The following is a 22,379-nucleotide window of genomic DNA, read 5'->3' as shown; positions in this document are numbered from 1 at the left end:
TTACAATCTCTGTACTGATTTGTAAAATCCGGATGGAGAGCCAAATGAGAAGAGCGTTCCTTCCTTCAATTTCTGTGTCCATAAGCAAAGCACTCAACCATGACTCTTCCGGCGATGGCGCCCAAGTGGCCAGCACTAAAAGTCTGTGGCTGTAAAAGACACAGTTTCAGGCATGAGTGTGTTTTTTTTCTCCCTTTCCCCATTCACTCACCTGGCTCACTCTTGCAGCTATACTTCACTCCGCTGCTGCTGACAAAATAAGGATCTCTTTGTTATTTTGTCTCACCAAACAAACACAGGTCCTGCTAGCTTTTGTTTCTTTTAGCATGTTTGTTTGTTGGCTGAAAACATATACTGTTGGTGGTCATAGTCATTCTGAAACAGCAGCTTACAATAAGGACAATATATATATATATATGGTTTGACTATATTTCATACTACATGCATTATTGGGACTGTGTCGTAAAGTTTGTAATTTGAAGTACAATTGAAAAAATGTGGAAAACCACCACGTTGAACTAGTTGATTAGTTGATTAACATGAAATTAATCGCCACCTGATTTCAGTCAATTGACAAGCAAGAATCAATCATTCCCTGGGATGAATAATGAATTGTCAATATATGTTAAATAATCATCAGATTAGTTGTTAATACAAAGTAGTTCATAGAAGCAGAATTTTATTCTGTGGGCAGTATAAGTTTAAGCCTGACGTTTGTTTCCTCATGTGTGAGAGAGAGCACACTTCTCTCTGGCAAAACCACGCTGACAGCGCTCAGGATATAACGTTGTTTACTCACTTTCATGTTTGTATAGACCATGTGATTGTTCAGCATGGTTTACCGAGTCCATTTCGTTACATAACGCTGCTAACATTGGCGTTCGCTATGTTTGAAAACAATATAACCGTGCTTGTTAACCAGAGAAGACAGTTAATGAACGTTAAATTGTTTAATTCTTGAGTTTTTCTCACACACTGAAGATGATGACAATGCAGTGTGAGATGTACAGACTTATGTTGATGAGTTGAGAGCCATATGTGTTTACTAGTCTAACTGAAGTTATTAAACAGGTGTGCTATGAGCACACTGCACAGTGATCTGAAAACATAATGGGTGTGCTCATTACTTGTGGTTTCAATGGGGAGGAAATGCATCCATTCATTGTTCTTACGAGGAACGCAGTATCTGGTTGCTATGACCGGAAATCATTGTGCGTTGATAAATTACTCGTCTAACCAGATATGACATTTTATGAGTGTAAATGTATTGGGTTTTTATAGAGAAACAAAGACTTGTGTAGTAATATGACAATGTGATTATCACAGTTTGACAAACAACCCCTGTTGTTTCAAAACCACGAAAAAAAAAAAACTGACACAGCAACTAGTCAACACAGATACAAGTGCAGCAGCTTCATGTCCGTGAACACTCTTTGCACTCTTGCTGAAGTAATAGTGATGTGAAACTTTTGGTGTAATGCAGCTGCTGCGGCAATATAGACCGTGTAAGTTGAAGTTGTTTTATTCACTTTATTTTCTTTTTCCTACAATTAAAGTAGAGTAGAGTGTAAATGAAATATTCAACTGACTTGATTTAATTGTGTCTCTGTAATGGCAAGTATGATTTACAGGATTTACAGCACCCTTCTATTTACATAAATACTTAATTGTCTAATATTGTTAGTGTCTCTGTGAGGTGTCGCATGCATTTTATTTTGAGGACATTTAGTTTTAGTTTTAGTAAAATAAGACTGTAGCCGGTGGTCATTGCTCTGTCCTCAAACCTTCTCCCTGAATGAATGGAATGCTCTGAGAGCAAGGCAAGTGTATTTATATGGGACATTTCAGCAGCAAGGCAATTGAGAAAGCTTAACATAAAAAAAGACAAAGTGCAAAAGAATCACATTATAAAAGGACATTTAAATACATGTAAAAACACTCATTAAAAACCCAAGAGAATAGAAAACAAACAAGCTAATATAGAATAAGACAAAAATATAAGTAACAATGCTTTGTAATCATTTATCATCTATCCTTTATTTAATAAAAGGCAACAGCAAACAGAACAGTCTTCAGCCTTGGTTTGAAGGAAGTGAGAGTTGCACCTGAAATGCAGTTTTCTGGGAGTTTGTTCCAGATATCTGGTGCATTCAAACCAAACGCTGCTTCTCCATGTTTCTCTGGGGACAGTATGCAGACCTGTCCCAGACGGCCTGAGAGGTCTGGATGGTTCATAATGTGGCAGAAGAGGGAAGAAGCCGAGCACAGCAGTGGAGAGGTGTGGCCACATGGCTCTCATGACAGGTAGGCAGGGAGGAGCTATATTACCTGTGCAGAGCTGACAGTCAGTGAACACTGCACCTGTTGCACTTCCCAGGCTCTCCCTCTCTCTCTCTCTCTCTCTCTGTTTCTTTCTCCCTCTTCCTGTCCCTCTCTCTTCCCCTTCTTTTCTCCTTGACTGCTCTGAAAGGGAGCTGAAGGCCCCACCATGGAACCCTCTGAGGCCAGCGGGGGTGAGAAGGAGAAGGAAAAAGAGAAGGATAAAGCGATAAAGAGGAGGAACCGGCCTGTGTTCCTGCGTTACCTGGAGAGGAGAAAGACGGACACTATTGTGGCCGAGGACTCGGCCAAAGGTGACATCATCCTCGGGACGCTGGTGAGGAGGAGTCAGTCTGACAAGACGGAGTACAGCGCTAAACTTAAAGGTACACCACCTAAGACCTCCCTGGGGGTCAAAACTATAGCAACAATCTACACACACGTGAGCCAACACTCTAACCTCTTTACTTGTTGATAACATACTTTAGAGAACTTTTAGACAAATGTGTCCATTATAGATAGACTTTAAGAGCAGCATATATGGCCTAAGGTCAAACATTCAACACACACATACACAACAAGAGGTATTTGCTTTAACAGCAATTTAGAGAAACATACAGATATGGCAACATACAGATATAGATGGGGTACAAAAAACCCCTTCATGCGTACATGTATTTAATCATCCCTGTGCACAACAGTGTCAGCGATGCACGTAAATTAGGCACTGCTCTACAGCTCTGGATACTGGGCACCTGTTGTGTTACTATGTGTTGAGCAGGAGATACTCCCACAGGGATGCGGCCACATATGCAAACTGTGCTCCAAACTCGGGCACAGAGGAGTGGCTTTAAAAAGTGTTCCAGACCAGCTGGTAAACAAGACCTATAGACAGCAGTGACGCGCGAGGACGGCTGTTCAGATTATTGTTTATTACCAAGTTTAATCGAACGACTTCCAAGTGACGCCTGACGATTGGTCTTACAGTTTGGTTAACATTGAATACAATAAAACAATTTGCATTGATTGAGGTAAGAACCAGTCGGAATAATAAGCCAGCTGTGTGTGTTTCCTCATCACAACTGCTGACCTAATCTTTTCACTGACGCACACATGTCCACATTTCAGAAGAAAACTGGCTTCACCCTGTCCTAAGAGTGCGCTCAGTGACTGAGAATGCTGCACTTCAGGCAAAATGAGTGACATCATTGTGTCATCAAGGGGTTACTATTAAAGACTAGCACAAGTATGTAGGCTTTCCTGTGCCACTTGTTTCTAGGATTCCTTTCCGGTGAACAATACACATCACATGTCAAAATGATTTGTGGCACCTTGTTTAAAACAGCGTGTAACCTACCTCTCACTTGGCGTTGCACCGATAAGATAGCTTTCACACACACAAACACATACACACACACACACACACACACACACACTTGCCTTATCAGCATCTGCTCTGTTTACATGAAATGGAGACACTCTGTTCTCCTTTGCACTTTCTTTTTTTTTTTTTTTTTACCAACCTGCATATTGACAGGCAGGGTTGTCAAATAACATTGGGGGTGTTTTCAGTAAACCAATCGCCCGCCCTACTTGACTTTAGCCTCACACCTGACAAGCTGCGTTGCATATTTACAGTGGTATTGCCATCGCAAATATTGACAGAACGATGACTTCAACGAAAGAGGAAACATGTGAGTTGCTGCTCGACAGCCAGTCACATGCTTGTCAGACAGGTTGGGCAAGCCACAGAACCATGGCAACATGACATCACTATGTCTAATTATTTACAGTAACTAAATCTAATAGTTCTGACAATGATTTACCGGCGCAAAATTCACATGACGTGACAGTACTGAACTAAATATTCATACGTATTCATCTGAAAATCCCGCATGGAGCAGGTTACTTTGACGTGGGTTTGTATAGTATGAGGGCTGAACTCTTTCTCACTCTGCGTGTGCGAGTGTGTGCGTCACCTGGAGACTTTTTTGCCTTGTATGCATTTTTTTCCATAAATGTTAATATAAGATAAATGTCCTTTCTTTAAAAAATGTATTATTGTTATGAATCGTTTGCGTAGACAATTTCAGGCTTTCTTAAATGTCAGTGTATTTGATCTAAAATATATTCTCAGTATTCTCTGTGATAGATTTCCCCATTGTGCACTTTGCTGTGTGTCAGGCGTGTCATTTTTCTTGCCGGTGATACGTGATACGCCATGCCTTGTATTCTGTTCTGGGATTCCATTCAATGGGCTGAACAGTGAAAAGCCTTGTATCCACTTTCATGGGAACTCCTGTGTCGGCAACCATACCTCACCAAACATAATGCTGGCAAAAAGCAGAAGTTTAGATAGGCTACAATACATTTTACTTTTTATTTCATTGTGAATGTTTTTTCAAGGCCAGTTGTGAAGGATACAACTTTCACAAAGAATTCAAAGTGCTTTTAAGAGAATCTTTATGTCACTTATGTTATTAAGACTTTGTAGAGTGGGAAGAATATGTTGGAGTAAAAGGTAATGATCTATGAAAAGGGCTAAAAACAGATTGAAAATAGAATATTAATCTGCCATTAAGAGGATTTCTTCTCACGGGTGGAGGTTTTCAGTGTTTCTGGGGTCTCTTTTCACGCTGAAAGCCCACGTAGACACGTGACACTTCATGATAATGCCGAAACATGAATTTGATACTTATATTATATAAGTATTTTCCACCAGTAAAACAGTTTGTTTGTTGCAACAAAACGTGGATATATAGTTATCAGGGATTTATTTCAAAGCTTCATTGGACTAATACCACAGATGACCTTGACTATTTCTTGAAGTCTTGAAGTTAATTAATAACTACTAGAGGAAAAGGTGTATGAGTTCACAGTTGAGTTATATTTGTGTGTTGTGTACACTAGTTTACCATAGACAAAGAAGAAATGTGATTTAATGATTTAAAAAAATCTATTTCAGCTGTTACATTGCCTACAATAATATATAGAGTATAGCAGCTTCAACTGGTACACTGTAGCCTACAATAAGCATTTAAATCAAGTATTAAAAGAAATCAAGACACAAAAACATATTCTCTCAAATGAATATTACCTTTGTGAAATTTATAATTTACCTGAATTCATGTATCTCAAGGAGAAAAAAAGACAAATGTAAGGTGTCACCGTATGCAGCGTTGCAAGCAGAATGTGATCAGATCCCTGCAGGAGTCAGCCAGGTGTGAACGCAATCTGTACAGTGTTAGCATTCATGAGAAAGTACTGCCCACTGACCAGAGACACATAAGCCATTCTACTCAGCTTCAGCCACTAGTTACTGTACCTTTCCCCCACAGCTACGCTGTCATTCATTGCATCTGCAACTTCCTGTTGCCTCCAACAAAATAAATAAAAGATTTTTTAAAATGAAATGATAAGGAAACAAAGGGGGGAAAAAGAATGTCCCTACACCTGCCCTACTTGTTTTCTTTGACGGTGCAACTTCCTCCTTCCTTTCTTGTCTACTTTGCTAAACCCAGAATCAATCTAATGAGAGCTCATACAAGGTGTGAATACAATCGGTGTGCCTGGACTAATCATTACCCAGACAGCTAATATGCCATAACAAATATTTAGCAAACGGTGCATAAATATACTGTAACGGTCTTGGTAATAGTATCTACACTAAGTTAAACGTCTTCTGTCAAATCTTATGCTGTATATGTGCATATGTGTGTGAAATGAGTAAGCTGAGGTGGGTGTAGTAAATGTGTTTGTGTGCGTGAGTGTGTGTGTGTGTGTGTGTGTGGTTGCATGACTGTGTGTATGTATTTCTGTGTGAATCACTGTGTGCGTGTGTGTCCTTGCATATGTAGGTGTGTGTTAATCATTGTGTGCCACCCCCCCCCCCCAAAAAAAAACTCCCAGTCTGAGCAGATGGAATGCCTGAGCACGACGGCGCATTACATCAGCGGCACGATTAGTTCTGTAACCTGACACAAGCCTCGCAGTCGTCGTCGTCCCCCCCCCACCCCCCCCCAGAGAAGGAAGCGGTGTGTGGCGTCGATTAGGCAGCAAGGAAGCATCCCTCTTCCCTGAACAGACACTCCTGCCTGCCATGCAAAGCACAGAGCAGCCACACACTGATTAGACAGCAGGGCAATAAAAAAAGAGGAGTGAGCCTGACTGGCATGTTAAGTGAGGCCTTTTGGCGCTGGAGTCAAAATAATTATATCACCGTGAAATACTGATGGGTGCTCAGGCGACAAGCCGATGATTTAGAAGAGATGTTGGTTTTTCCAAGCATGCACAGCCCACAGGGGGAGGGTGTTTACCAGCATTTTAGATAATGCACACAGATGGCTTGAAATGTTGGCAAACACATCGTTTTTGGGGGGGAAATTGCAGATTTACAGCAGCATGTAGGTTTATGCTCACAATATCATCAATTTACTTTGTCCTTATACGACCCTTATGACTCATTGGGCCAGATGCTGTCACAGTACACAAGAATGTGACTGGCCAGCCATGTAGCACCTGTTTATTTGATACACATCTTATAATGTCAACTTTTCCCAGAGAAAATGACACCACACGACCGGTCCACACCCCCCTCTCCAGCACTGGACCCGGAGGAGGTCCGTTTAAGGAAGATGAGCCGCCGGGCAAAAGTCATTCAGGAGCTCGTGCAGACTGAAAAGGACTTCCTCACAGACCTGGAGCTGTGCATCAGAGAGGTGGTCCAGCCGCTACGGAATCTGCAGGTACATGCTTTTCAGGACCCCCAATGAAGTCTTGGAGGCTTAATAATGTGGTATTAACTCCACCAACGTTTACACATGCTACAATAGTGTTGTTATTTAATGGTGACATTTTGTTGAGATAAAGTTTGAGCCGCAAACATTTTTTAATGATTGGTTAAGGAATCGTATTCCTTGCTAAAACTATAAATAGCATGAATATCCAAAGCTAGCATTTTAACTCCAGTCCTCTTTGCATAAACAAACAAGGGCACATAGTTACTGTGGCGTGCTCCTCTCTCAAGCTCTATTGCTCAAATCAAGAGAAAAAAACAAACTGTTCAACTGACAGTGGAGATCTCTCCGTTTTGCACAACTACAGTTACAAATCCTTTTGTGTGGACTTTAGTGTTTGATAGTAGTATAGTGTGACTCATTTAATTTCGACAATATTATCTATATTTTTTCTTCTAATTTCCTGTCTTGCTTGCCAGAGCTTCATGATATATGACTTAATATATAAGTAATAATCACCCCCTTATTGAACATTTCTGTGCAGCATGTGATCCTATTGGCTGTAGGTAACACAGCAGCTTTGGTCAATAGAGAGAAACATGAGATACAAACATTATGTACCACAGGAATCAGCATTGGAATATTCAAATAAAGGTGAATTAATATAAATGGCAGCGTATTTATACAGTGAATCTGGTTCACATTTTGACAGAAAAATTCATTTGCGTGGATTATTTAATTTCCTTGTCCTTCATCAGGTTGTGGATGTAGACAGGTTGTTCACCAACACAGAGACAGTGTGTGAAGTTTCTGCAGCCCTCCTTCACAGACTGCATGAGGCCATAGCTGACCCTGATCCAGAGGCAGTTGTCATAGGTAATGGCATTTTGACTACTTGCCTCATTTGAACCGTTGCTGACTTTTACTGCTCTAGTTTATGTCCTGATCTCATGTCCTATTTTTTTTTTTGAAGGAGACATATTCATCCAGGTGAAGGCGGCTTTAGAAGATGTATATAAGATTTACTGTTACCATCATGATGATGCCAACATGTCACTCAAATCCTACGAGAAAGAAGAAGAAATAAAGCAACATTTCACCACATGTGTATTAGCTCTGAAGTAAGTCAAGTCACGTCTTTCACATTTTTTTTTTCTCATTTAACTTTCCCGATATTAACGTTTTAAACGCTGTTTCTTATTACAGGAAAATCTACGACCAAGAGTGAGTACCCTTCAATGATAAATTGGTATTCAAAATATACTGAATTCTACATTAAATATATTGTAATACATAGATCTTGGTTATTGTGTTGAATTAGCAGTTTTGGTTATGTTTTTGTTCTGCATCGTGAATCTCTGTTCTGTCGGTCCGTTCGTGTCAATAATCGTTTCCTGTATAATACATTTAGAGGGAAACCCAACTTGCTGGACATGGGTTCACTGCTCATCAAACCGGTCCAGAGGATCATGAAGTACCCTTTGCTGCTCGGGGAGCTGTGGCATGCCACACCTGAAGACCACCCTGACCATCACCCGCTGCACGAGGCGTTCACTGCTGCCAAGATCATCAACGTTAACATCAATGAGTTCAAGAGACGCAAAGATATAGGTGATGTTTCATTTACAGTGACACACACACACGTGTTTTATCATCGTCTATTTTTCAAATTTGTGATTTTGCTAACTCATGTGACAACAAAGTTAGGTCTTTGTAGATTATCTTCCATTTCAATTTTCTTTTCATTCTCAGTTATGAAGTATAAGAGGTTGGAGGACGAAGGCACACTGAGGGGCAAACTACACAAGTTCAACATCCACTCTATACGGAAGAAAAGCGACAGGTTTGCTGGCTATCTCAAGATCCTCACAGGAGTTGAACCACAGGTAACATACTATGGCAAACAAATGAATACATGGCTTGTTGACATGACACTTTAAATAACATTTTCTGACCTAAAGGTACGTTATTAATATACAAATTGTTGCTTTTATGCAGTTATTATTAGCATAAGGCAGATGCATATTAGGTATTTAGCTACTATTCATTTAGGCGTGTTTAAACTCTTGTCTGCAGGTGAGAGATGAAATATTTGATAGAGAGGAGAAGCTGTTCAGGAGTCTGGAGAAGGCTGTGAGGCAGCTGGCCAAGAACGTTCAATGTTACCTGCAGCACATTCAGGTAGGTTAGCGTGTCCTACTGCAAAGTGTGTGTGTGTGTGTGTGTTTTAATGGTTTGAAATATTCTATTCACTTTCAAAGACTTTTTTCCCTTGATGTCTGCTCTGCAGGAGATGGTGTCTGTAGCTGTTCAGAATGTCCAGGACATGGAGGACATCATCAAGGATCCGAACAAAAATCACACAGACGGCTCTTCAGATAATAACGGAAATGACCCTTATAAGCATTATGTAAGATGTGGCTTTTTTCCTTTGCAACAACGTTAGGTTTTAAAGACCAAAACGGTAATAGGGGACGGACCCAAATGCAGAGAGACGCAGTGAAACAGAGGGTTGAATTATGGTGGCTTTAATTACCAAAAAAACAACAACTGTTAAACAAACTGTAGAGCAGGGAAGTCCAAAAAATGTAGAACAAAAAAAGCCCACAAAATGGACCCAGCAGAAGGGATTTTTAAAGAGGAGATATATGAATTAAACTATACTCTCCTATGAATTAACGGAGAGTGGAGGCGATCTCCGGATAGGGACGTTCAGGAGGCCACGCTTAAACTGGCATGTCGGGAGGCGTCAGCTAAGCCTCTTCTGAGTTCTTTGCCCAAGGGATTTCCTGAATACCCCAGCTCCCCGTGTCATGTCAGCCTCGACCGGAGAGAGTCCGGTCGAGGCCCAAAAACCCCAAAACCAAAACCGTGACATTCTATTCAGGGCATAGTTTACTTTACAGCCCAGCTTTTCCCTCTCCTCCCTGAATCTTCTGTCCTTGCTTTACTGTCCTACATGACCTCCGATTCACCCTCCGACTGTGAGTCATCTGTGACTTTGCCCACAGCTACCTGTCTTCTGTCCATTATATTATCTTCCTCTTCTGTGCCTCTATTCTTCCCACTAGGTCCCTCAGTACTTCCCTTTCCTGCCCTCTTCTCTCTGCGGCCATTTCTGAGATAACTATACCTTTGAATACGGTTCTTTGTATTGCACAGCCTCAAACCAAAGTCTGTAATAAGCTTTACAAAATAAGTGTAGATACAAAGGCATTGGCACTCTAAGAAGCAAATTGACAGACTTATTTTGTATGAAAGGGGATCCATTGTGTCTCCTATAACGAACACATGACAGCTGTAACTGATAGATACTTCAGAAACAGAACATTTTCACCAGAGAAACGGTTCTTTTTACTTTATGCTTAGCACTACCCATTACATGCTCCACGCTATGATAGACGGAGCCTTTAATGTCTGCTTAAGTATTACTGTAAGCTGAAAAACATCACTACATCTTGTTTGTCTGCATGAAAAGCAAGCTGTAGCAGCTCTGGTTAATGTTAAGGCGTACTTTGCTGTCTCCCGTAGGAGAAAATGATTGTGAACTAGAGATGCTGCTGCATTCTGAAAACAAGCCATTTATATATAAAATTCATATAAAAACACACATAATCATGTTTAAAGTACCTGTTTACATGTACAGAGAATACTTAATTGAAATACTTGAAATCTCTCTTCATCATCTGCCTGCCTCGTTGACTTTTTGCTGCAGAAAGACGGTATGGAGCGCTTGGTCCTCGCCCCCCTCTCCTCCCTGCAAGGCATGTTCACAGCCCCACAGAAGCTCATCCAGAAGCGATATGACAAGCTGCTGGACTACTGCAGCCGCCTGGAGCGCTCTTCTTCTTCTTCATCCTCATCCACGTCATCCACCACTTCTTCCTCGCCTTCCCTGGTGTCAGAAGACCCGTCCGGTCCCGCCAGGAGGGACTATGAAGCTCTCAATGCCTTGCTAGTGGAAGAGTTGCAGAGGTTCAACATGGCCGCCTATACTATCCTGACAAACTGTGTGGTGTATCTAGTGGCCCTGCTCCGAGGGCTGATGGATCAAATACTACTCCGTGCCCCATCCATACAGCAGCTACCAGTGAGGATCCCACACATTAATAACACTCATTCATTTTCAGTCTGTTCAATATTGAAGCTAAAGTGTGTCGCGTTTGTCTTGTCAGGCTCCATTGTCAAACATTGCTGAAGTGCAGAACAGCATCATGGATGAGCTGAACAATCTGACCTTTGTCAAGGACAACGCACAGAAGTTGATGGAGCGAAAAGTCAGCTTTGAGAGACAACGAGACAAGAAAATGGCAGTAAGAAAGAGGAAATAATCTAGAAGAGATTATTCACATCTAGAGAAAGAAATGCACATTATAGTCTGCAATCTGTAGCAGTTAGACCCCTGGTTTATTCTTTAAGTGTCTGTAAACTTCTCATTGACTCCAGGTTGAAACAAAAGTCCCACATCTTCCTGTAGTTTGTTTAACCAATTCCAAGCCAAACATGAGCAGCTATAAATCTTATCAAAGGCAGTGCTGTGATCAACTGGGGCTCTTGGAAACACAAAGCTCCACCAGGAATCACTCCCCTGAGATTTATGTATCTCTATATGTGTAGGTGTAGACCCATATGCATACACACCAGTACTTATAAGAGAGTGTGCTTGTGCTCGGACATGTGAGCGGATCTATTTACCCGACCGCCGGGAGCTTTTTACCTTCCGCCCTCCTTAGAATACTCTCAATGATAACCAACTATGTGCCTACAGGTGCCCACACAACCAGACCCACGTCAAATAACTACACCCTTTGTGTCCTCCAGATGCCGGAGGTGCAGCATCAAACCGAGGAACAGCGAGCCTGGCTGCTGGCAGAATACCCACTGAGCCGCCTGCATCTGCTGAAGAGGAAGTGTAACGGCTGCCAGGAGCAGGACCTCAGCCTGCTGGAGGGAGAGCTGGTAGCCCTGCTGGAGGACACGGACCCATTAGGCAGCAGCAGCCGCTGGCTCGTTCACACTGGAGGCAAGTGTGTGCATGTGCGTGTGTGTGCGTAAGGACAAAGGCAGCGGTAGCTCATGGCGCATTCTGTTAGTAAGACACAAAAGGGGAATTAAGTTATCACACCAGATCACCTGCAGATATATGGTTGGTAGGCCTATAGGGCTCCTTTAATACACATTACTCTGTGAATACACCTGCATCTGTTCGATGACTGAGGCTATGTCGACACACAAAACTTTACTTTCTGACACTGACAAGTCAGCACACAAGAATTAGTCCCGGGGGCTCCTGTGATGTCATGGTTGCTGGTTCCTCTTTGCCTGCCTCTGGAGATGGTTGCCTCTCAACAGGGCCAACGCCATAGCTTGTCTCCACCTCCCCTCCACGTCTTGCAGAGGCACCTGAGATCCCAATGTCTTGTTTGGAACAAACCTCAGCGTGTTGTAAGCAGTGTTGCCTAGAGTACAAAGCCTCTCCCTATGGGTATTGGGAAACAAGGACGGAGAGATGACGCTTGCACGCCTCTCTGTATTCGGCAATAACAAGTTCTTTTTTTTATGAGTCTAGAAAAAAAGGTTGTGTGCGTGTTTCTTGGTGCGAAGTACATTCTTCACAGACTTGTCTTTTCCTCTGGGATTAGAAGCATTCCCAGGAAGTTGTGGTTCGTCCTTCTGTTGATATCAACACTATGAATATGCTTGCTTCACATTTACACATTCCTCGGTTCACTCATATGGATTTAAGATTGTGTAAGCAAATGCAAAGCCTTACAGCCTTAATGTAAGACATGCAGCATATAGTGTATTCAAAACATGAATTATGAAGCAGTTTTTTGATAAACAAAGGAAAATATCTTATGAAGTGCAGTTTGCCCTGTATTTACCTTGCTGTTAGACATTTAAAGGGTCAGTTCACCCAAGTGAAGGAGTGAAGGAGGAAGGTTTTTTTTGGGGTTTTGTGGTCAGTCTTTTAGGTTTGTCTCCTCCTTATTACGAATGGAATTTTGATTGTCATGATGCTTAAAATAAAAAAATATACATATATGAAAAACCTCCACAGATCTAATTATTTATTGGAACTCATTTCTACCGAAGAACTAGTTTGTACAAAGATGGTTAACAGGCTGTTCTGTGGACATTCCAAAGTAAGTGGGACACTGTTTCTGAAGAGAGATGCTGTGTGGATTTTTCAGTGTTTGACCTGTCTGATCGAGGAAATCTAAGAGATACATATCTCGAAACCTGGACTACTTGAAACTATCCGCATTGCTAGATAACACCAGATGGAAGTGAGAATTTATTTGTTTCAATTTGACTGAACTAACCCCTTTCAAATGAACTCAGAAAGGTCAGGCATCTTGACAAACTGCCCCTTTGTGTCACTGTTAGGTGCACAGGGCTATGTCTACTCCACATTCCTGAAGCAGTACAACCCTCTGAGGGACTCCCAGCGGAAAGGCAAGATGGCAAAAGAGCAGCAGCAGCAGCAGCAGCAGCAGCAGCAGCAGCCGCAGCAGCAGCCGCAGACGCCTGCCATGGTGGATGAGGACTTTGACGACCTCAGCCTGTTCGTGTCAGGCAGTAGCAGCAGCAGCTTGCGCAGCTTCAACCTCAACACCACTGACAGTGGCTCAACCCTCTCTGGACTGCAGGGGGAGCCAGAGAGCCCCGAAAATCCGGAGGACGCGGAGGCCCAGCAGGTGTGTGTGGTGGCCTGCATGTATTTTGTTGAAGTGTTCTGTCACGGTGTGGATGTCATTGTAAGCTACTGAACAGGAGGGACAGGTAACATTTCTTTGATCAGCTTTGGTTGTGAGCTTGAGAACAGTCAATGTCCAGGAGATCAATGTCCTTTGCCAGGTTTGCAAAATCTACAAGCCTACAAGCCTGACTCAAGCATGCTCATGTGCATAAACGTGTAACACAAATGAACCGAGCAGTATCAGGGATCTAGAGTAGACAATAGGGGACACAACTGAAACACATCAAACCACACACCACATAAACCTCATAATTACAATAAAATAAAGACTCAGCAAGCCATGTAACTTAAACTGGCCATCAGTGCCTCCTCACATATGAGACTCCACCTGTTAAATCGGAGAGGTGTTATTACATGTGTTATTACAGAGGGCCAGTAAACCTCTGCTCAGCCAGTACTGTCTCTGTTTAGCTCGCATTGAAATTAAATGGGGTGAATAACATTAAATGATGACAGTGTGCTGTCACACACACACACACACACACACACACACACACACACACACACACATACTATGACTACCGAATATGACTCTGATCTTCATCATAACACGACACAGTTATTGGTCTGAAGTTTGAGTAGGCTCAGTAGATTGTAAATTTAAATTAAGACTGGTGGTAACATTTTGTCCACGTGGAAAGCTAATAAACAGTGCCACCTTCTGGATGTATAGGAGGTTACACTTAAATATTATTTAATGATGTCAGCGCAAACTAAGATTGTGCTATTTAAAAAACACACACACTACTACTGTTAATTTGATTTGCATCTCTTTCCACAGTTCTATGCCGTGTATGCATTTCAAGCACGCTGTGACCAGGAGCTGACCATGCAGGAGTACCAGCATGTCCGCATCCTTAAGTTCAGTGACCTGGGAGGCAATAAGGATTGGTGGTTAGCTGAGGCTAACGGACAGAAGGGATACGTCCCCGCCAACTACCTTGGCAGGATGTCCTACGCATAAATAGAGACACTGTTTTTATGCATATCAAATCCAGAAAACCAATGCAAATTTACCTAATCCTGACTGTAAAACATGTCACAGTTCTGCTTGGTGGAAGTGAAAATTGCACCAGGTAACACTAGATCTTTTATGTCTCATACCAAAAGTGTTGAATCTGCTTTGCAGAAGATCATAACAAGAGAGCTCACCGATGGGACTTGACCAGTAATCTTGTGATTAACATAAATAATGGAAGGAAAATACAGGGCACTATGCTGAGCACTTTTTTTTACTTCAGTGTTGGCGAGTTTATATTGATGAAGTGATTTACAAATGAAGTTAATTATTTAATGTGAACTGATTCATACATGAAGTGTATATATTTAATGTGAAATTAAGAAGTCTATGATGTAATTTATATTTGAACAATTACCTGATGAATAAACGAGATCCAGTCTCCATTTGTATAATATAATATAATGATACGCATTCAAGGACACCGCACGCTACAAAGTCAGTTTATAAGAAGAGATTTAATGTTTGTTAATGAAAAGTGACACTTTTTCCAACGGTCAGACGTGTTAAGACAAAACGAGGTACATACACAGTCCAGCAGCATTTACACAAAGCAAGATTCAAGTATTTGACTGGATGGTGTTACTCATGTACAGTTGCTCTTTTAATACAAACACAAACGTTCTGGCACTACTTCCACATTTATTTTCTACTCCCTCACACTTCCTCTCTTCTCATTTCTTCAGCTTCTTCTGCGCTGCTTTCTTCTTCACCAGTTGTAACCGTTTCATGGCGTTGAGCTGGGACTCTTGGGACGTCGGTGCTTTGTCCCCTGGTGCAGCCTTTGACCCATTCCCATTATTCCCGTTACCTCCTCCGTTATTGCCTCCGTTCCCTCCTCCACTTGAGCCGCTCGGGGAGCCGGCCCCTGACGAAGCCGTACCTTTGCCTTGGCTTTCGCCGCTCGATGAACGGTTCAGAGGCTGCTTACCCAGAGTCAGTGGCGGAGGAGGTTTCAGAGGCACCTGGCTAGAGCCGTTTCCGTTTCCGCTCCCGGGTGTCTTTGCACTCCCAAGACCTGACTTGGCTCCTGCTAGCCCAGACAGCCCGACAGGTTTCTGGCCAGAAGGAGCCGACAAGGTCTTGTGGCTCCCACTCGTGCCTGAGGAACCTAGTTTGGAGCTGGCAGCTAGAGATGGGCTCGTCTTGGCGCCAAATGCAGCCCAGCCTGTAAGGCCGCTGCCTGAGGAGGAGGAGTTGCTGCTGGTGGGATTGGCTGATGTTGTGGATGCCTGCAATTTTAAATAGTTACAACAATTATCACAGTGCAACACAAATTCAACAGAGCCTAACATGTCGTTGTCATATTGCAATAATAACTTTACAAGTTTTTAAAAAGGGTTTAAAAAATAAATAAATAACAACTTAAAACTATTGAACTATTGAACACCAGCCTTAACCTTTAACATATCTCTGGATCACTGTGTAGCAGAGCAAATACATATTCATCAAGATGTGTCAATCAGAGTTACCTGCAGGCTACACAATGACTCAACTTGCTCGAGCCAAACTCCCACGCCGACTTGAATTAACATATTTAAATCACTCACTTAAAAGGCAACATGTTTGCAGTGAAAATAACCCCATCGTGAACTCCCGATAAGTAAAAGTACTCTTGAAATGTTTTGAACCCACTCCCTCTGGAGAAATGATACTGTACAGGAACAGTGCCTTAGCAACAGAAGTCAGTGTTCTAATGTCTACCGTCTGCTCATTTTTATTAGCAGGGATTTATGTAGACTGCCTTTTGGGGCTGTTTGCACAAATGTCCAAGTCTCTTTGGGTGCGTTACTGAACCCTACACTGCTCCCGAAGGCTGTGACTATTAGTTTACATCCTGATGAGCAGTTTAGCACCTTGCATGGAAGCCTCTGCCATCTGTGTGTGAGCGTTTTGAGTGGCCGGAAGACTAGAAAGTCCATTTACTTGCAACTAATAATACCAGCACATATTATTGTGGGTCAAAAAACGCGGCATACAGCCAATACGTAGTTGACACAAACCTTCAATTCTGTCCTTTTGAAGGCCTGGAAGGTGCTGGTTGTGTCCGGCTTGGCTTTAAGCTCCGTCTTTTTCACCAGTGTGTCTTTGACAACAGGCGCCGATGATGCAGATGCAGGAGATGGCTTCTGTGGAGGTTTCTGGGCCTAGAGGACAGAAAAAGAGTTAGTTTTAGACAGAAACAATAGCGATACTGAAACTACTAACATGACTTTTACACCGATTAGTCACACAATCAATGATGATGCACTAAAAGATACACACAAAGACCGGGTTATAATTTGTTTTCCTCACCATGCGTTTCATTTGCCTGGTGCAGCGGGCACAATACCACACAAGCCGTGGATCGTTCACTTCTTTGTCTGTCACTTGGGGCTTGTGACAGTCCTGGTGGTACAGATTATGGCACTCCTGGCACTCAACCAACTGGTTTCCCATGCTCACTGTCATTTGTCTGAGGCGATGGAAAAGCATGTTGCAGGTTAGTACGTTTACCTTTGTATCTCAAAAGGTTGAGCATACCAACATCTGGAAGCTCACGTATGAGAGGAGAAAAACTACATTTGCTAATAATTAAGATGTACCTGCAAACCACACAAGCCAGGCCCATTTCCATCGCAAAGTCATCCGCATTGGTCTCATCGTAGTCGTTTATGTTTGGCAGAAGGTCTTTGCTCGTCTGAACGGTAACTGGAGAAGAGCGATTCTCCGGTTTCTCCAAACGAGGCTTTTTGGGAGGGTCCACCTCACCCAAGTCAACCCTGACCTGTTTGTCAGTAAGACAGAAAGAGTTCCGTTTGGACAATGCCTGTTGACATCAATGTCATAACAACACTGTCAATGTATAGCCATCTTATTGATTATTCTACTCGCTCACTAACTGTATGGATCTGCTTAGTCTCTCTTGCCTACGAGTGACGCTATGATTTTGGAGAGTCTATTTATTCCGTACCTTCTCTGCAGGCCTCTTTTCCGGCTCTTTCTTGCTTTTTTCCGAGCTGGATTTGCTACTGCTGCTGCTGCTGCTGCTGGAGGACGAGGAACTCGAGGAGGACTTCGAGTCCGGTTTGCTTAAGCTCAGTTTTGACACAGACCCCTTGGACACCTCTATATCCTGAGGATACACAACGATGAGACAGAACAATGTCATTCCAATGAAATTGAAAGAGAAATGAACAATAGTGAATATAAAAACGTAATGAACGCCTTACTTTTTGTAATGAACGGTAAGACGAGTCACTTCCTCTTGAAAGGGACTCATCTAGTAAAGCTTTGAGTTTCTCAACCGAGTCTTTACTCTTGGAATGTAGGTAACTCAGTCCCTTTAGGAAGATTGGATCCAGCTCCAGACTGACGGGTCCAGCCATGGCTAAACACTGGGAATCATGAAATAATGTCAGCTTTTTAAGCTTCTGTACAAATGTATCAAATAACACTGCTAAGGAGGACAAGTTATGTTGCACAAACGACAGATTATTTAAATATAAACAATTATATACACTGCAGGGTTCACTTGGACTGACATTTGTCTTCGGGGTAAAATACTAGATTATATATATTATATATATATATATAATATCAATTAAATCCTTTCAAGGACATAAATCTACACAGATACAATCGATACAACACTGTACAACAATGTAAACACAGTGATTTTTTTGCATCTACAGCCTCCTAACTGGAATCACTCAACTTCTTCTAAAAGCAAACATCTTCTATCCACGTTCATTATTTAGAAGGATTGAAATATTTATCGGTAAAGGTCTGTTTTTCTTCAGTGCAGCCTAGTCCCACCCACTTCGTATCTCTCATGCAATCATTGTTGTCATACTTTTGCACTGACGAACAGAATAATAAATACTGAGAACAGAAGATGCGATTGTACAAACTCAAGTCAGAGGAGAGGAGGGCAGAAATAGAGAGAAATAACCCCACCCACCCCCCCAAAAAACTGTAATAAAAGACAACACAGGTCAACCAGGGCTGTTCCAAGTGTTCACTCTGCTGCTTCATCTGTAACTATGTGCTGAACAGGATGATCGGAACTAAACTTCGCCCCCATGTTGGGTCCAAACAAATATCCCGCACGAAAGACATTACGATTTAATTTGGTTGCTTTGTGACGATATTAGTACGAAGCAGAAAACACTCGAGTCCTAGCGCAGCAGCAGCAGCTAAAGTTACGTTTCCCGTCAACTGTCAGTTACAGAACCAAGTTGCCAGGTGATACTGTCCAGTTGGATTACGTTACCTCACAGCCTGCTTCTTATAGAAACCTGCCGCTTCACTCGGTAGTTTCGTTTCGGTGAGAAACTAACGTTCAGGGTTGAACACTTCCTAGATGAGAAGCCGGGGAGCAGCCTTCGCCTGGATGTGTTAGCGGTGCAACCGTTAAATATGTCCGGAATCTAGTCGCTCGGAACCTTGGGTGTAAGTCGGCGTTATTAAAAAAAAATCTTACATACGTTTCCACTCTATATGTAATGAATAATTTAATATGCCACCTAGATGTTTAAGTAATTGAAATGCACGTAACGTTTTTATATTTTGTCATCAGTATTGATTCGTACGTGTTGCTATCAGGCAGCAGATGGCGCTGTGGAGCTAAGCTAGCTTTAACACAAGGAAAGAAGAAGAAGAAGCTTGAACAGGAAGCGTGTACCATAACAACGTGGTTTTATTGAAATTGCCGGTGTGTATATCTTCATTACTAAAGCAGTTGTAAGTATATATTAATGTCATTTTAAGTGTCGGATTTTCTTGCTGCCATTCATGAAAAGACACCTGAACACTTTTAAAAAGCAAATTAACGTCACCTGTTAACCTCTTTCTTGTTTTTTGCTTCACAGCACTATTAACGATGAAGCACACCGAGGAAAAGCATCTCTCCCTCTTTCTAGACGTTTGCTGCGAAAATGAGGAGCCGCGTCTTCCGCTGCACACCTCCATCGCCCTGTTTCTCCTGTCCTACTGCGAGTGCAAGTCTTTCAAAGTTTTCCTCGTCTTCACCACACCTGCCAGCTCCCAATCACTGAGGAGTCAGCTGCCAGAGGGTTTGGACGTGTCTGACGTTCAGTTGGAGGCTCTGCCCCACTTGGTGAGGGGCTGCCGTCTGCCTGCAGTGCTGGATGAGACTGGGATGCTCTGCAGGGCAGGGCTGGCGGTGGTCCTGAGGCACGTCATCGACAAGGCCCTGGAGGCCGACCCTGCTAGAAAGGATGTGTTGGCACTGCTGGGCTTCAAGAAGACCTGTCTGAAGGCCTGTGCTGAGGTCAGTGGCACGCAAGGACGCACGTAATCAAAGTGCAAGTACACAAAGTCCACTGACGTGTAGTATCGGTCATGGTGGGGGGTTTCTAGCACAACTTCACCTATACTTGTGATGTAGATGGCTGCTTTAAAAGGTTGAAACTTTAGCAAAACTTGTTGTGAAGTTTATTGCGAGGCCGAGGCATTTATGAAATCGCAGGAGATTTGACCCTTTGACTGAGCGTCTATCACTGTGTGTACTGGTGTGCGAGCAAATATAATGACTATATAGTGACATCATTACTGTCTGTGAATCCAGATTGTAGACATATAGATTTACAATAAACTTTAAATGTGTCTCTTCCACATCTCAGTTTCATTGAAAGCAGTGCCTGGGATGTGATCGGATACTATCCATATTTAGGGTACTTAGTGGCATAATGCTTATGTCAGTGTTAGCCTGTCAAAATACCAGTAACACTTGATTTTATCTTCTTTTATGATTCATTCTGATTATTTGCTCATAGAACCCACTGCAGGTCAGCATACAGTAAATAAAAAATGAAAACACATTTAGTTGGGTTTCAACGAAGTAGGTCATTTAAGGAAGTTCCTCTGGAATTCTGCAACCACTTATAAACTTATACATCTAACAAAAGTAAAATAATTGCCCCACAGCTTGTGGTACTGTTGAGTTCAACGTTACATCGTTCTTCACCAGTAACTTCCTCGGAGATGTTAAACATGCACCTTTTTTTAAATAAAGCATTATCACTGTTGTTCAGTGGGTTGTGGGTTGAAGTCATCAGTGGTTCTCAATTCTGATCTAATTCCTCACCTGATGAAATTTCCAGCCCTCACTGGATAAACTATTTTACATGTCTCTAGCAATGTTTTTATTCCAAATTAACATTTATTTTACTATAATGACGTCGCAATATGACCAGGGTCGATGTACTATTACAACATGTTGAATAGTGTCAGCAGCATTGTACTTGGACGGATACAATATAATATATGTTTATAGAATACAACGTATCACAATAATAAACAATGAACCAATGATGTTCTATTTTGAGCACCTGCGGCATTTGACCGTAAACATCTTTTCTTTCCTTGCACTCAGGTGAGCAAGTGGACCAGACTGTGTGAAATTGGAATCCCCTCTGCTGTTGAGGAACACCTCAAAACCAATCAATATCAGCAGCTGCCCCTCTCCATCCTCACCCTGGAGCGGAGGCTCGCGGAGCCTGTCAAAGTCCACAATGACGACAAGATACGGAGACAGAAACTCCAAGAGCAGAGACGGAATGAAAAGAACGAGTCCCCCGAAGGCAAAGGGAACCCAGAGTCCGAGCCCGGACGATCGCCTCAGGCCAGTGACGGACTTGAGCTCAGGGCGGCTCTGGCCAAGCTGTCTGTGGATTCAGTTCCAACTATGACCACCAGAGAGAACTCTGAGATCAGGAAAGTGAAGACCACAGACCTGCCTCCGCTGCAGCACGTGTTTGCAGAAGGACTGTACTTCACTCTGACTGACCTGGTGCTGCTGCCATGCATCTACCATTACTTGGTAAGGGCCTCGAAGGTCATGATTCATGTTTGAGTGTTGTCAGTGAGGAACCCTTGGGACTAAGGATCTTATTACTGCCTTACGTTTTTGCATAATTAAGATCCATGAACACACGTCAAATGCTAATTTAATGTGATTATTAATGGCTATATTTTCCTCTGTAAGCATTATACTTTACATGCATGACACACTGTGAACTTTACTAAATTTACTGTCAGCAATATACTCATTATTGTGCTATGAGCAATGAAGTGAAGCCACGCAAGGCTTTGTCTCAACAGTAGCACACGCGGCTTAAGTCTGCTGTCACCTCGTATAGCTACATATACGTGTATTTAAGGACTCATCTTTATTGTGATGACTGGTCTAATTATGCATGACTTATGGTTTTGACACTCTGGTCAGGGTGAGCAGGCAGTACACCCAGCTCCTTTCACATCCATCCAGGCAGAAACTTGAGTTAAGAAGACTCGCTGCATCACACTTGGCTCAGGTTGTGCTCTCAAAGGGGGTCTAGAGGCACCTGGCACAGCCTGATAACAGTGTATGGTTGGGTTTCTATTCTAACGCAGCAGGTTGAAATTCATTTCAATGACTTTCCTGTGGGAAAGTTTTTTTTTTTTTCTCGTCTGTAATGGATCAAGAATTGGTGGGTGTTTATATTGACCTTAAAACTCTTAACTTAAAAAAAAAAAAGAATTCTGCAAGCTCATGAAC

The 22,379-nt window shown here is 42.4% G+C and overlaps 3 protein-coding genes across 5 annotated transcripts in view; 2 read left to right on the top strand and 1 right to left on the bottom strand.

The window, feature by feature from the left end:
• The first annotated feature begins 2,437 nt into the window (after window positions 1-2,437).
• arhgef38 (Rho guanine nucleotide exchange factor (GEF) 38) lies at window positions 2,438-15,220 on the top strand. Its single transcript, XM_079160281.1, has 14 exons — window positions 2,438-2,705; window positions 6,880-7,064; window positions 7,814-7,931; window positions 8,029-8,176; window positions 8,262-8,279; window positions 8,467-8,666; window positions 8,808-8,941; window positions 9,132-9,236; window positions 9,346-9,465; window positions 10,771-11,145; window positions 11,231-11,368; window positions 11,877-12,078; window positions 13,446-13,756; window positions 14,600-15,220. The coding sequence occupies exons 1-14, from the start codon at window positions 2,489-2,491 to the stop codon at window positions 14,780-14,782; spliced, it is 2,454 nt and encodes an 817-aa protein (XP_079016407.1). The 5' UTR covers window positions 2,438-2,488; the 3' UTR covers window positions 14,783-15,220.
• Window positions 15,221-15,320: 100 nt separating this feature from the next.
• ints12 (integrator complex subunit 12) lies at window positions 15,321-19,202 on the bottom strand. Of its 2 annotated transcripts, none has more exons than XM_079159349.1 (7): window positions 19,092-19,202; window positions 18,049-18,213; window positions 17,790-17,951; window positions 17,422-17,645; window positions 17,132-17,291; window positions 16,840-16,983; window positions 15,321-16,068 (listed from the first exon to the last, which is right to left on the bottom strand). In XM_079159349.1, the coding sequence occupies exons 2-7, from the start codon at window positions 18,202-18,204 to the stop codon at window positions 15,511-15,513; spliced, it is 1,404 nt and encodes a 467-aa protein (XP_079015475.1). In that variant the 5' UTR covers window positions 18,205-18,213; window positions 19,092-19,202; the 3' UTR covers window positions 15,321-15,510. The 2 variants fall into 2 exon arrangements, with proteins under 2 accessions (XP_079015475.1, XP_079015476.1); XM_079159350.1 differs by having other exon boundaries at window positions 17,422-17,603.
• Window positions 19,203-19,475: 273 nt separating this feature from the next.
• gstcd (glutathione S-transferase, C-terminal domain containing) overlaps window positions 19,476-22,379 on the top strand; it is a 47,464-nt gene continuing 44,560 nt past the window's right edge. For both annotated transcript variants that reach the window (XM_079158934.1, XM_079158933.1), the window contains exons 1-3: window positions 19,476-19,532; window positions 19,690-20,111; window positions 21,216-21,662. In XM_079158934.1, the coding sequence (XP_079015060.1) occupies window positions 19,701-20,111; window positions 21,216-21,662 (858 nt within the window). In that variant the 5' untranslated portion in view covers window positions 19,476-19,532; window positions 19,690-19,700. The remainder of the gene's footprint in view (window positions 19,533-19,689; window positions 20,112-21,215; window positions 21,663-22,379) is intronic.

This window comes from Pholis gunnellus (genome assembly GCF_910591455.1).
Source record: "Pholis gunnellus genome assembly, chromosome: 5".
Lineage (NCBI taxonomy): Eukaryota > Metazoa > Chordata > Actinopteri > Perciformes > Pholidae > Pholis > Pholis gunnellus.
The sequence above is the reverse complement of the archived record's forward strand: the minus strand, read 5'-3'. Positions and strand labels throughout refer to the sequence as shown.